This window comes from Cervus canadensis, chromosome 29 (assembly GCF_019320065.1).
Source record: "Cervus canadensis isolate Bull #8, Minnesota chromosome 29, ASM1932006v1, whole genome shotgun sequence".
In the NCBI taxonomy this organism is placed as follows: Eukaryota; Metazoa; Chordata; class Mammalia; order Artiodactyla; family Cervidae; genus Cervus; species Cervus canadensis.
Genome location: NC_057414.1, coordinates 39,091,169 through 39,105,941, shown reverse-complemented (window position 1 = coordinate 39,105,941; position 14,773 = coordinate 39,091,169). Strand labels below are relative to the sequence as shown.

General features: G+C 39.5%; 1 protein-coding gene across 5 annotated transcripts in view; it reads right to left on the bottom strand.

Moving 5' to 3' along the window:
- The window catches only part of LOC122431298 (solute carrier family 22 member 10-like), a 35,637-nt gene that overhangs the window by 7,084 nt on the left and 13,780 nt on the right, over window positions 1-14,773 (bottom strand). For 2 of the 5 annotated variants that reach the window (XM_043452546.1, XM_043452547.1), the window contains 2 exons: window positions 2,406-2,529; window positions 1,808-1,923 (listed from right to left, as the gene is read on the bottom strand). The exons of 1 other annotated variant lie outside the window; for it this stretch is intronic. In XM_043452546.1, the coding sequence (XP_043308481.1) occupies window positions 1,808-1,923; window positions 2,406-2,529 (240 nt within the window). The remainder of the gene's footprint in view (window positions 1-1,807; window positions 1,924-2,405; window positions 2,530-14,773) is intronic. 2 more of the 5 variants (XM_043452550.1, XM_043452549.1) reach the window with 1 other exon arrangement.

Below are 14,773 nucleotides of genomic sequence, written 5' to 3'. Positions count from 1 at the left end.
AGGATTTAGAAACACAAGTCTATGTCCTAGTGAATATGGAAAAGTAGAAAATGCATGTGTTGTGAACTTAGTTGCTCAGTCATGTCAGACTCTGTGTGACCCCATGGACTGTAGCCCACCAGGCTCCTCTGTCATGGGGATTCTCCAGGCAAGAACACTGGAGAGGGTTGCCATGCCCTATTCCAGGGGATCTTCCCAACCCAGGTCTCCCATATTGCAGGCAGATTCTTTACCATCTGAGCCACCAGGGAAGCCCCCCAAAAACGGGAGGCACTAATTTCCATGTGAGTATTATTTGGTGTGTTTTCCTCATCTTCTATCTCCCATTTAGTGCCTCAGTGCTTCCATTATGAAAAAGCATAATGAAGTTAAATGCAGAAATGGTCTGCTAGGATATGCCTGGGAAGAGATCAATTATGAAATGCAATAGTCACTTACCTAAGCTTGTCAGTGAGTCTTTGTTGTCCTGTATGCTTCTTGTGCATGAGCATTCAGTATTCAAAAATTAAGAATTAAATTTAAAATTTCTCCTCCTGACTCTACCAAAGTAAGTACTTATATCCCCTCAAGAGACAATGACCAAGATCTCCTTACAGAAGCCCTTGTGCTAACACACAAATAAAATGTATCCAAATTGGAAACCAATAAAAGTCCACCAACATTGAAGTACATAAAGAAATTGTAGTGTATTCATCTAATGAAAACTGAAGCACTAGGGAGGAGAACCACCCAATGTTACATGCAGCAGAATGGGTGAATCTTCAGGAATGAGCATGAGAAAAGGGGGCCTGTCACAGAATCCTCGCATCATTTACATTATGTGAAGGTCAGGATCAGGCAAGACTCTTCTGCAATGAAAGAGATCAGAGCAGTTGGACAGGTGAGGGCCGTGAGGAGAGAACAAGAATGAGGCAGTGGCGGAGGTGGTGGTGTTTATTATTGTACTGGATAAGTGAAGGGAATCCTGGGGTATCAGGATTTTCCTGCTTTGATCTGGAGGTTGCTACATTTTTACATATTGAAATATTCATTGATCTGTAGATATTCATAATATCTTCAGGTATCTATTGGCAAAAATTGCTTCAATTAAAATTTAAAGAAAAAATAAGCCCCCAAATCTACACTGTGACAGAAATTCTCAATGTAAACCTTCACTGAAGAGACTTACAGAATGATATAACCAACTCTACTTCATATGCTAATTTCCATGGCAGTATTATTTGGTGTGTTTTCCTCATCTTTTATCTTCAAATCAGTGCCTCCCTCTTACAACACTGTTGTAATTAATGAAATAGCTTCATGTCCCCACTCTTTGAATGTTGCTATGTAAAGCTATGTTTTATCCAGTAGTCGTGTATGGATGTGAGAGTTGGATCATAAAGAAGACTGACTGCCAAAGAATTGATGCTTTCAAACTGTGGTGCTGGAGAAGACTTTTGAGAGTTCCTTGGATAGCAAGGAGATCAAATCAGTTGATAATAAAGGAAGTCAGTCCCAAATATTCACTGGAAGGACTACTGCTGAAGCTGAAGCTCCAATATTTTGGCCAGCTGATGTGAAGAGCCAGCTTGTTTGAAAAGACTCCGATGTTTGTTGGAAAAGATTGAAAGCAAAAGGACAAGGAGGGTGCAGAGGATGAGATGGTTAGATAACATCACCGACTCAGTGGACATGAGTTTAAGCAAACTCCAGGAGATAGTGGAGGACAGAGGAACCTCGCATGCTATAGTCCCTGGGGTCACAAAGAGTTGGACACAACTTAGCAACTGAACAATAGCAACAACCACATGCATTCTGTAAAGCTCACCTCACAAAGTAGAGAATACAGATGTTTTTACGCAGGTTGGGTGTGCGGAACAAGTCAAACACAGTAGGTTTGGTCTGTGCTGCCTCCAGCTCCTCCTGCATGGTCGCTTTCAAGCCCTTCAACAACAACAAATACATATCACTTGCTGACATAGTGCCAGGTATTGTGATGAACACTGGCACCCAATAGGATAGGAGAGATACATTCTCTTTCTTTGTCGTACAACAGATGACACATACAATCACATATGTGAACGTGATATGAAGGAGGATCTAGGGAGTTAAGGGTGACTCCAGGAAATTACACAGCAACAAAGATTTTTTTAAAATGAGGCCATGGCGGAGGGAAGTGGGCAGGGTATCCATGAGAGCACGTAGGCTGCATGTTCAAATCAGGAGATGAACTAAAAGAAGAAGTCTTGTCCAGTGTTCAAAGCTCCTTTTATAAGAAATGGGCATGAAAGACCAGGAAATTGAGCTTGCATTCTCAATTAGATGGCCTTGTTAGAAAAGCAGTTTGTCTATCTCAATAAGGAGGAGGCAGGTATTAGTTCACAACTTCCTTCCAACCCAGTAACCACCTTGCCTTTCCAGCTTACCTCCATACTCAGGATTTCTTCAGCGTTCTTTATTCCATTTCTGTGTGCAACTTTTTTAAGTTCCTTTAAGCCCTCATCTGGTTTATTGGTGACAATCAGCCACCGTGAAGATTCCACCAGCCACCTGATGAAAGAAGAGCAGACAGGTATAGTCAACCCTTCTTTGCTTATTTGCTATATGATTATTGACAACATGTTTTATGTCTCCCACCTACTATCCACAACATCAACTAGATGTTCATGTTGTGTTAAACTAATTCTGGGAAAATATGAGAGTGATACTCCATGCCAGGATGACAGACTTGGAGACAAATTGCCTTTATGCTTATTCAGCAGGAGTTTTTCCTAGAAGTTGATGAAAGTTAAACTAGAGAGTGCCTCACATACATAATTCCCTCTCAAAGCCTGACATAGGATCTAGCAACTTTGTGCACATAATGTGTATTCTTTAAAAAAAAATGCCCCAGGCTTCCCTAGTATCTCAGTGGTAAATAATCCACCTGCCAATGCAGGAGACCTGGGTTTAATCCCTGTTCTGGGAAGATCCTACATGCCAGGGAGCAACTAAGCCCATGCACCAAAACTATTGAGCTTTTGCTCTAGACCCTAGAAACCACAACTGCTTAGCCCATGTGCCACAACTACTGAAGTCTGTGTGCTCCAGATCGCCTGCTCCGCAACAAGAGAAACCACCTCAGTGAGAACCCATGCCCTACAATGAAGAGTAGCCCCTGCTGGCCGCAACTAGAGAAAAGCCCACATAGCAATGAGGACGCAGCATAACAAAAATAAATAAACAAATAAGTTAAAAAAAAGAAGAAGCCCCAGTTATGTATGGTAGAGGTCAAAAAATATTTTAAACACATGTACACCCATGGCTGATTCATGTGAATGTATGGCAAAAACCACGACAATATTGTAAAGTAATTAGCCTCCAATTAAAATAAATAAAATAAAATAACTACCTCCTCCAAAAAAATAAATAAATACTTCTGCCACTACCAACAGTGTTGATATCTAACTACACATGTGAGTCACGTATTACATGTGCCTCAATTTTCTCATCAGTAAAATGGGAACCGGAGGCCCAGCTTCCTTTTATGGTTTTTAAGAGGATAGAATGACTGAGCATGTGATTCTGACATGGATTACACTGTCCCCCTCTCTCTGAACTCATCTCACTGTTAAATCTATAGTCATCTTTCTGTGATCTATTAAATCTGATTCTTCCTAGAATGGTTTTAAGTGTAGGAATGAATTTGTCCATTTAAAAACTGTTTGTTGGGGCTTTCCAAGATGGTAGGGGAGTGGGTGGATATGGAGTGCATCTCTCTTCACGGATGCATCAGGAATACCTCTGCAGATGCAAAAGTTCTCACAGAACACTGGCTGAACACTACTAGCAGGAGACCTTAGTCACCAGAAAGGACCATACGGAGCCACACATAACTGGTTAAGATGAAAGAAAGAAGGGAGAAGGAGAAGGAGAGCAAGGAGGACCAGATCTACACCCCATGGTGGGGTAGTGGAAAGAGAGATTCCCACATCCAGGGAAATCAGTTGGGACAGAAGGGAAGAACTTGAGGCTGTCAGAAAAGGATGAACCAGCTGATCTGTGACAGTCTGGATAGAGTGAGAACCACACAGACAATCTGTGCCACAGTCCTACATACCCTAGACTGGAAGGCACGTCCATGGGTATGCAGGGAGTCTGAGAGCTGGAGCCTAGGGATTGGAGAGCAAACCCAGTCAAGGACTGCTATTGGCTAGGGGAGATGTCTTAAGGGAATAGAAGGGAGAAAATCCACAACAGGGAATGCCTTTGGAGGAAAATTGGACTGCCGTGGAAGCAGGGTGCTACTGCTGAGTCAAATGCACGGAGTAGAGTCACCACTGGAGCGTCTCTCTCCCCACACACCAGCCTGGGCTACCTAGCAATAGAGAAGAACCAGCCATGGCTGCCCATTGCCTGCCTGCCTCTGGAGGTTAGGGAAAGCAACCAATAGAGTCTTATCTCTTGCATCCATGGCCGCTGGCTTCCCTGTACCCCGGGCACCACCAGCCTCCCTCAACTCAAGCAGCTATGGCACCTCCATGCCTAGTCCCCACTGCAGCAGACCTGAGTCCTCCAGGGCAACCTTAGGAGCAGACTTCTGTGAGTGGACCACATGCAGAGTTGGTGATAAAACCACAAGTGAGCACCAGGGGCAGGGCAATTAAGGAAGAGGATCAAAAACTTTTTCACCAGCTGCTCAAGCTGCAGATTAAATACCCAACATCAACTAAAGACTCTGCATCTATGGAATATATGAGAGTATAAGGAATGCTCCCACAAAAGAAAATGCTCTAGCTCTGGCAGCTGTGGATACTGATGGCAAGCATACATGGGAGGAGGGCCAAATTAGAGTCTCAGCTGTCCTCACAGGGTCCACAGCAAGTCTAGAGATTAGCCCTCCCAGCATTGGGGGGTCTTTTGGGAAAGCGGTGGTGGGCTATGCCTCATGGTGGGGCAAAGGACACCAATGGCTGAGACCCTAGGAAAACATTTATTATTGTTTTTGTGTTTTGATTTGTTCCATTATCACTGGGTCAGGAAGATCTCCTGGAGAAGGAAATGGCAACCCACTCCAATATTCTTGCCTGGAAAATCCCATGGACAGAGGAGCCTGGTAGGCTACAGTCCACGGGGTCACAAGGAGTCAGACACGACTGAGCAACTTCACTTTCACTTTCACTTTGGCTATTTTTGAAATTTCTTTGTTCTCTGCTGTAGTGGTTGCTGTCTTTATTATTATTATTTATTTTTTTGGATTCTTTTTTAACCATACTTTTAATTTTTAAAATCTATCTCTACTTTTACTTTGGGTTTTTGTTTTTTGTCACTTTTTTCTCCTTTTATTTATTTATTTTTTTCCATTTATTTTTATTAGTTGGAGGTTAATTACTTTACAATATTGTAGTGGTTTTTGTCATACATTGACATGAATCAGCCATGGATTTACTTTGGTTTTCTGTTCTGTCTTGGGGGGTTGGTTCTTTTCATTTTGTGGGGATTTCTTTTTATTTTTTAAATATATATATATACATACATATATATCTTTTATATACTTCTATATTAACTTTGCTTTTCTGTTGTTCTTTTTTTAAAATCATTTTTCCATGCTTGTTTTGTTTTCTTTGCTTTATTCCTCAGCTGGTGCTCTGCTTTGGTTTTATTTTCTGTTCTGTATTTTTGTTAGTTTTGTTTTTAATTAGTTGATCTCATTTCGGGTTTCCCTTGTTTGTCTGGTTGCTCTCTTGTACTTTGCTTTCTTGGTTTTGTTTTGGTTTCTGGTGTGTGTGTGTGTGTGCGTGTGCATGCATGTGTGTGCATGTGCTGACGCACGTGCATGCACATGCTTATATTTCCTCTGCTCTCGTTTCTGCTTTTTAGATTTTGCTTTAATATTTTTCAGGGTTTCTTTTTTGTGCATCGTGGTTTTTTTTTTTTCTTTTCTTTTTTTCTTTTTTATCTTTTATTACCATGATGAATGGCTTGTGGGGTATTGATTCCCTGACTGGAAGTCTGGCCTGAGCCTCTAGGGTGGAAGCACCGAGTCCAGGACACTGAACAAAGGATTCCTTGCCCCAGGGACTATTAATCAGTGAGAACTCCCATAAAGGCCTCTATCCAAATCCAAGACCTAGTTCCACCCAACTGCCTGTAGTACCTAGCGCTGCACGCCTCATGCCAAACAGCAAGCAAGATAGGAACACAAACCAAGTCATCAGCAGACAAGCTACCTAAAGTCATACTAAGCCCACAGACACCCCAAAACACACCACTTTACACAACCCTCCCATCAGAGGGAAAAGATTCAGCTCCACCCATCAGAATGCAGACACTTGTCCCTCTCTACACAAGGCACTAGACCAACCTCACCCACTTAGGGGAAAGACCAGAAGCAAGAAGAATTATAACCCTGCAGCCTGGGGAAAGGAAAACTTAAACACAGAAAGTCAGACAAAATAAAAAAGACAGAGAAATATTGTGCAGATGAAGAAGGTAAAAACCCACAAGACCAAATAAACAAACAGGAAATAGAAAATCTACAAGAAAAAGAATTCAGAGTAAGCCTAAGGATACTGGAGTGGGTAGCCTGTCTCTTCTCCAGGGGAACTTCCCAACCCAAGAATTGAACCAGGGTCTCCTGCATTGCAGGCAGATTCTTTACCAGCTGAGCTACCAGGGAAGCCCAGTGATAGTAAAGATGATACAAAATCTCAGAAATGGAATGGAGCAAATGCAAGAAACACTTAGTAAGGACCTAGAAGAAATAAAGAATTAAAAAAAAAAACAGTGATGAACAACACAAAAACTGAATTTAAAATACTCTAGAAGGAATTAACAGCAGAATAACCGAATCAGAAGAATGAATAAGTGAGCTGGAAGATAGTTTGCTGGAAATAACTGAAGCAGACTAGAATAAAAAAGAGAGTTAAAATAATTGAGGACAATCTCAGACACCTCTCAGACAATATTAAATGCACACATTCAAATTATAGGGATCCCAGAAAAGAAAAAAAAAGAGAAAGAGAAAGGGGTAAGAAAATATTTGAAGAGATTATAGTTGAAAACTACCCTAACGAGAAAGGAAATAGCCAATCAAGTCCAAGAAGCACAGAGAATCTGATACAGGATAAACTCAGTGGAGAAACATGACAGACACATATTAATCAAATTTGAAAAAAATTAAACACACAGAAAAATATTAAAAGCAGCAAGGGTAAAGCAACAAATACTATACAAAGGAATCCCCGTAAGGTTAAATCTGATCTTTTTGCAGAAACTCTGCAGGCCAGAATATAATTAAAGTAATGAAAGGAAAAAAAAACTACAACCAAAAATACTCTACCCAGCAAGGATCTCATTCAAATTCAATGGAGAAAACAAAAATTTTACAGACACGCAAAAGTTAAGAGAATTCAGCAACACCAAACCAGCTTTACAACATATGATAAAGGAACTCCTCTAGGCAGGAAATCTAAGAGAAGGAAAAGACCTACAAAAACATACCCAAAACAATTAAGAAAATGGTAATAAGGATATAAATATTAATAATTACCTTAAATGTACTTAGATTAAAAGCTCCAACCAAAAAATACAGATTGACTGAATGAATAAAAAAACAAGACCCATATATAAGCTATCTACAAGAGACCCACTTTAGACCTAGAGACGTGTATAGCCTGAAAGTGAGGGGATGGAAAAAGATAATGCAAACAAAAATCACAGGGAAGCTGGAGTAGCAATACTCATAACAGACAAAATAGACTTTAGAATAAGGACTGTTATAAGAGGCAAGGAAGGACAGTACATAATGACCAAGGGATCAATCCAAGAAGATATATGCACCCATATATCTTTATGCACCCAACAAAGGAGCACCTCAATATATAAAGTAAATGCTAACAGCCATGAAAGGGGAAATCAACAATAACACAATAACAGTGGGGGATTTTAACACCCTACTTACACCAATGAACAAATTACACAGAAAAAAAATTTATAAGAAAATGCAAGCCTTAGGTGACATATGAGAACAAATGACTTAATTGATATTTACATGACATTCCATCCAAAATCAGCAGAATACACTTTCTTCTCAATAGCATATGGCTCTCCAGGATAGATCAGATCTTGGGTCACAAACCAAGCTTCCATAAATTTAAGAAAATTGAAATCATATCAAGCATCTTTTCTGACCACAATGCTGAGATTAGATATCAATTACAGGGAAAAACTGCAAAAAACACAAACACATGGAAACTAAGCAATACGCTTCTAAACAACCAAAAGATCACTAAAGGAACCAAAGAGAAAATAAAAAATACCTGGAAACAAATGACAGCAAAAACACAGTGATCCAAAACCTATTGGGCCACCCAAAACCTATTGGGTGGTTTTGTTCAGTTGCTCAGTCATGTCTGACTCTTTGCAACCCCATGGACTGCAGCATGCCAGGCTTCCCTGTCCTTCTCTGTCTCCCAGAGCTTGCTCAAACTCATGTCCATTAAGTCAGTGATGCTATCCAACCATCTCATCTTCTGTCTTCCACTTTCAATCTTTCCCGGCATCAGGGCCTTTTCTAATGAGTCAACTCTTTGTATCAGGTTGCCAAAGTATTAGAGCTTCAGCGTCAGCATCACTCCTTCCACTGGATATTCAGCACTGATTTCCTTTAGGATTGACTGGTTTGATCTCCTTGCAGTCCAAGGGACTCTCAAGAGTCTTCTCCAGCACCACAATTTAAAGGCATCAATTCTTTGGTGCGCAGCCTTTTATGGTCCAACTCTCACACCTATACATGACTGCTGGAAAAACCATAGCTTTGATTAGATGGACCTTTGTCGGTAAAGTGCTATCTCTGCTTTTTAATACACTGTCTAGGTTTGTCATAGCTTTTCTTCCAAGGAGCAAGCCTCTTTTAATTTTATGGCTGCAGTCACCATCCACAGTGATTTTGGAGCCCAAGAAAGTAAAGTTTGTCACTGTTTCCATTTTTTCCCCATCTATTTGCCATGAAGTGATGGGATCAGATGCCATGATCTTAGTTTTTGTATGTTGAGGTACTATGTTTCTTTGGGGGTGGGGTGGAAGGATGTTTAATACTGTTGAGAGTTTTTAGGGAGGGTTCCAGATGGAAAAACAAGCACCATTTCAGCAATGTCAAATTAAGGGCCAAGTCTAGCAATTCTCAAATTATAGTGAGCAGACATTTCATAATGCAAGCTTGTTAAAAATGCAGATTTCTGGGCTCATCGCTCTTAATCTAACTTGTCAGCTATAGTGTAGGCCCTAAGAATGTTGAGTTTTAAACCAGCTTTTAACTCTTCCCTTTCAAGAGGTTCTTTAGTTCCTCTTCACTTTCTGCCATTAGAGTGGTGTCTTCTGAATATCTAAGGTACTTGATATTTCTCCTGGCAATCTTGATTCTAGCTTGAGCTTCATCCAGTCCAGCATTTTGAATGATGTCCTCTGCATATAAGTAAAATAAGTAGTGTGACAATATATAGTCTTGATGTATTCCTTTCACAATTTGGAACCAGTCTGGTCTGGTCCTAACTGTTGCTTCTTGACCTTCAAACAGGTTTCTCAGGAGGTAGTAAGGTGGTCTTTAAGAATTTTCCGCAGTATGTTGTGATCCACACAGTCAAAGGGTTTAGCCTTTGAAGTCAATGAAGTAGATGCTTTTCTGGAATTCTATTGCTTTTTCTATGATCCAATGGATGTTTTCAATTTGATCTCTGGTTCCTCTGCCTTTTCTAAATCCAACTTGAACATCTGGAAGTTCTTGGTTCATGTACTGCTGTAGCCTAACTTGGAGAATTTTGAGCATTACTTTGCTACTGTGTGAGATGAGTGCAATTGTGCAGTAGTTTGAGCATTCTTTGGCATTGCCTTTCTTTGGGATTGGAATGAAAGCTGATCTTTTCCAGTCCTGTGGCCACTGCAGAGTTTTCCAAACTTGCTAGCATATTGAGTGCAACACATTCACAGCATCATCTTTTAGGATTTGAAACAGCTCAACTGGAATTCCATCACCCCCACTAACTTTGTTCATAGTCATGCTTTGTAAGGCCTGCTTGACTTTGGGCTCCAGGATGTCTGACTGGACAGACACTCATTCCAGCAGGTGGGTGATCACACCATCATGGTTATCTGGGTCAATAAGATCTTTTTTGTATAGTTCTTCTGTGTATTCTTGCTACCTCCTTTTAATATCTTCTGCTTCTTTTAGGTCCATACTCTTTCTGTCCTTTTTTGTGCTCATCTTTCCATGAAATGTTCCCCTGATGTCTCTAATTTTCTTGAAGTGTCTCTAGTTTTTCCCATTCTATTGTTTTCCTCTATTTCTTTGCACTGATCACTTAGAAAGGCTTTCTCACCTCTCCTTGCTATTCTTTGGTACTCTGCATTCAGATGGATATATCTTTCCTTTTCTCCTTTGCCTTTGCTTCTCTTCTTTTCTCAGTTATTTGTAAGGCCTCCTCAGATAACCATTTTGCATTATTGCATTTCTTTTTCTTGGGGATGATTTTGATCATTGCCTCCCTACAGTGTTACAAACCTCCATCCATAGATCTTCTGGAACTCTGTCTATCAGATCTAATCCCTGTAATCTATTTGTCACTTCCACTGTATAATTGAAAGGGATTTGATTTAGTTCATACATAAATGGCCTAGGGGTTTTCCCTACTTTCTTCTATTTAAGTCTGAATTTTGCAATAAGTTCATGATCTGAGTCACAGTCAGCTCCCAGTCTTGTTTTTGCTGATTGTATAGAGCTTCTCCATCTTTGCCTGCAAAGAATATAATCAATCTGATTTTGGTATTAACCATTGTGATGTCCATGTGTAGAGTCATCTCTTGTGTTGTTGGAAGAGGGTGTTTGCTATGACCAGTTCATTCTCTTGGCCAAACTCTGTTAGCCTTTGCCCTGCTTCATTTTGTACTCCAAGGCCAAACTTACATGTTACTCCAGGTATCTCTTAACTTCCTATTTTTGCATTCTAGTCCCCTATGATGAAAAGGAAATCTTTTTTGGTATTAGTTCTGGAAGGTCTTGTAGCTCTTCATAGAATTGTTCAACCTCAGCTTCTTCAGCACTAGTGGTTGAGACATAGACTTGGATTACTGTGATATTGAATGGTTTGCCTTAGAAACGAACAGAGATCATTCTGTCATTTTTGAGATTGCACCCAAGTACTGCATTTTGGACTCTTTCGTTGACTATGAGGGTTACTCCATTTTTTCTAAGGAATTATTGCCCACAGTAGGAGATATAATGGTCATCTGAGTTAAATTTGCCCATTCTGGTCCATTTTGGTTCACTGATTCCTAAAATTTTGATGTTCACTCTTGCCGTCTCCTGTTTAACCACTTCCAATTTACCTTGACTCATGGACCTAGCATTCCAGGTTCCTATGCAATATTGTTCTTTATAACATAAGACTTTACTTTCACCACCAGACACATCCACAACCAGGCACTGTTTCCACTTTGGCTCAACCTCTTCATTCCTTCTGGAGCTATTTCTCCACTCTTCTCCAGCAGCATATTGTTCACCTACCGAGTTGGGGAGTTCAACTTTCAGTGTTGTATCTTTTGCCTTTTCATGCTGTTCATGGGGTTCTCAAGGCAAGAATGCTGAAGTGCTTTGCCACTCCCTTCTCAGTGGACCACATTTTGTCAGAACTCTCCACCATGACTTGCCCACCGTAAGCGACCCTACATGGCATGACTCGTAGTTTCACTGAGTTAGACAAGGCTGTGATCCATGTGATCAATTTATGTTAGTTTTCTGAGACTGTGGCTTTCATTTTGTCTGCACTCTGATGGATGAGGATAAGAGGCTTGTGGAAGCTTCCTGATGGGAGGGACTGGCTGTGGGGAAATCTGGGTCTTGCATTCAAAACCGATAGAATGCAGCAAAAACAGTTCTGAGAGTGAAGTTTATAACAGTACAATTCTACCTCAAGAAACAAGAAAAATCTCAAATAAAGAACCTAATCTTACACCTAAAGCAATTAGAAAAAGAAGAATAAAAAGGGGCCAAATTTAGTAGAAGGAAAGAAATCATAAAAATCAGAGCATAAATAAATGAAGAAAATAATAGTGATGATCAATAAAACTAAAAGCTGCTTTTTGAGAAAATAAACAAAATGGATAAACCATTATCCAGACTCATCAAGCAAACATGAAGAAGACTCAAAGCAATAAAATTAGAAATGAAAAATGAGAAGTTACAAAAGATACCACAAATATACAAAGGATCAAAAGAGACTACTATGAGCAACTATATGCCAATAAAATGGACAACCTGGAAGACATGGAAAAACTCTTAGAAAAGTACAACTTTCCAAGACTGAACTAGGAAGAAATAGAAAATATGAACAGACCAATCACAAGCACTGAAATTGAAACTGTGATCAAAAATCTTCCAACAAACCAAAGTCCAGGGCCAGATGGTTTCACAGGTGATTTCTATTATAACATATGTCTAGAGAAAAGCCAACTGTCTATCCTTCTCAAACACTTTCAAAAAAATTGCAGAGAGGGGAACACTCCCAAACTCATTCTACAAGGCCATCATCACCCAGATACCAAAACCAGACAAAGATATCACACACAAAAAAGAAAATTACAGGGAAATATCACTGGTGAACATAGATGCAAAAATCCTCAATAGAATACTAGCAAAATGAATCTAACAGCACATTAAAAGGATCATACACTATGATCAAGTGGGGATACAATAATGCTTATACAGAAATCAATCAATGTGATGCACCATAGTCACAAATTAAAAGATAAAAGCCATAAGACAATTTCCATAGAAGCAGAAAAGTTTTTGACAAAATTCAACACCCATTTATGATTAACTTCCCAGAAAATGAGCATAGAAGGAAACTACCTCAACATAATAAAGGCCGTATAGGAGAAATCCACAACACACATTATTTTCAGTGGTGAAAAACTGAAAGTCTTTCCTCTAAGACCAGGAACAAAATAAGGATGTCCACTCTAGACATTACTGTTCAACATAATTTTGGAAGTCCTAGCCACAGCAAGGACATCATGTGAAATGCCTGGCTAGATGAATCACAAGCTGGAATCAAGATTGCCAGGAGAAATATCAATAACCTCAGATATGCAGACACCACCACCCTAATGGCAGAAAGTGAAGAGGAACTATAGAGCCTCTTGATGAAGGTGAAAGAGGAGAGTGAAAAAGCTGGCTTAAAACTCAACATTTAAAAAGTGAAGATCATAGCATCTGGTCCCATCACCAGTCCCATTCTAAGAGAATAGAAAAAAAAAAATATTGTAAATAGGTCAGGTAGTTAATTAAATTTTTAAAAATGTTTTGTTCATTAAAAAAATGTTTGTTAAAATTACTTAAGGAAAGAGAGACTGCTCAACACGTAATGTAAAACACCAAATATGCATGCCATTTTCACACTGGAGAAATCATGCTACTATTTCGGCAAACTTCTCTCTGAATATATTTGCTGTCTTTTTATTCAATTTCATCTGCAACATAGAAAATCACTGAAAATCTACTGTAACCATATTAATTTCAAAGCCAAAAAACTGATAGTATATCTTTTTAAAATATTTGAGACAATATTTGATATTAAGGAAAATACTTTTCAAATAACTCTATTAGCTCTATACTAATAAGACGTATGAAGAAGGATGGCAAGAAAATACCTAAAACCCCCTAGCCAAAAGTTCATTGTTATTCCCTATTCTTTCCACCAGTCAGTTTTCATTCCAATCCCGAAGGAGGGCAGTGTCAAAGAATGTTCAAACTATGATACAATTGCACTCATTTCACATGCTAGCAAGGTAATGCTCAAAGTCCTTCAACCTAGGCTTCAGCAGTACATGAATTGAAAACTTCAAAATGTATTTACAAGTTGGGTTTAGAAAAGGCAGAGGAAGCAGAGATCAAATTGCCAACATCCACTGGATCATAGAGAAAGCAAGGGAGTTCCAGAAAAACATCTATTTCTGCTTCATTTATGCTAAAGCCTTTGACTGTGTGGATCACAACAAACTGTGGAAATTTTTTAAAGAGATAGGAGTACCAGACCACCTTACCTGTTCCTGAACCTGTATGCAGATCAAGAAGCAACAATTAGAACTGGACATGGAACAATGGACTGATTCAAAATTGGGAAAGGAGTATGTCAAGGCTGTATATTGTCACCCTGCTTATTTAACTTATATGCTGAGTGCATCATGCAAAATGCCAGGGTGGGTGAAGCACAAGTTGAAATCAAGATTGCCAGGAGAGATAGCAAAACCTCACATGTGCAGATGATACCACACTAAGGGCAGAAAGTGAAGAGGAACGAAAGAGCCTCTTGTTGAGGGTGAAAGAGGAAAGTGAAAAACCTGGCTTGAAACTCAAGTTTCAAAAACTCTTGGTATAGGGTTTGCTTAGGCGACACATGATGCCTGCCTTACTTTAAAGCTATTTACCACAGTTCTGTTAAATAGTGTGGAAGTCCTTTTGCAGTCTGATGTGCATGTCTTATGATCAGGATAGTTTTTCCACCTTACCTAGTTACCTACAAGCAGGTAGGAAATACAATGGATTTACCCTAAAATGCCCAATCTGTATTGACGTATCTTGTCAGTGTTTTGATGTTGGTTTTCTAAAACAACCTGATCAATAAATCTTATCTAGATCTTACAAAAATACTAAAATCATGGCATCTTGTCCCATCACTTCATGACAAATAGAAGGGGGAAAAGTGGAAGCAGTGACAGATTTTATTTTCCTGGGTTCCAAAATCACTGTGGACTTTTAACT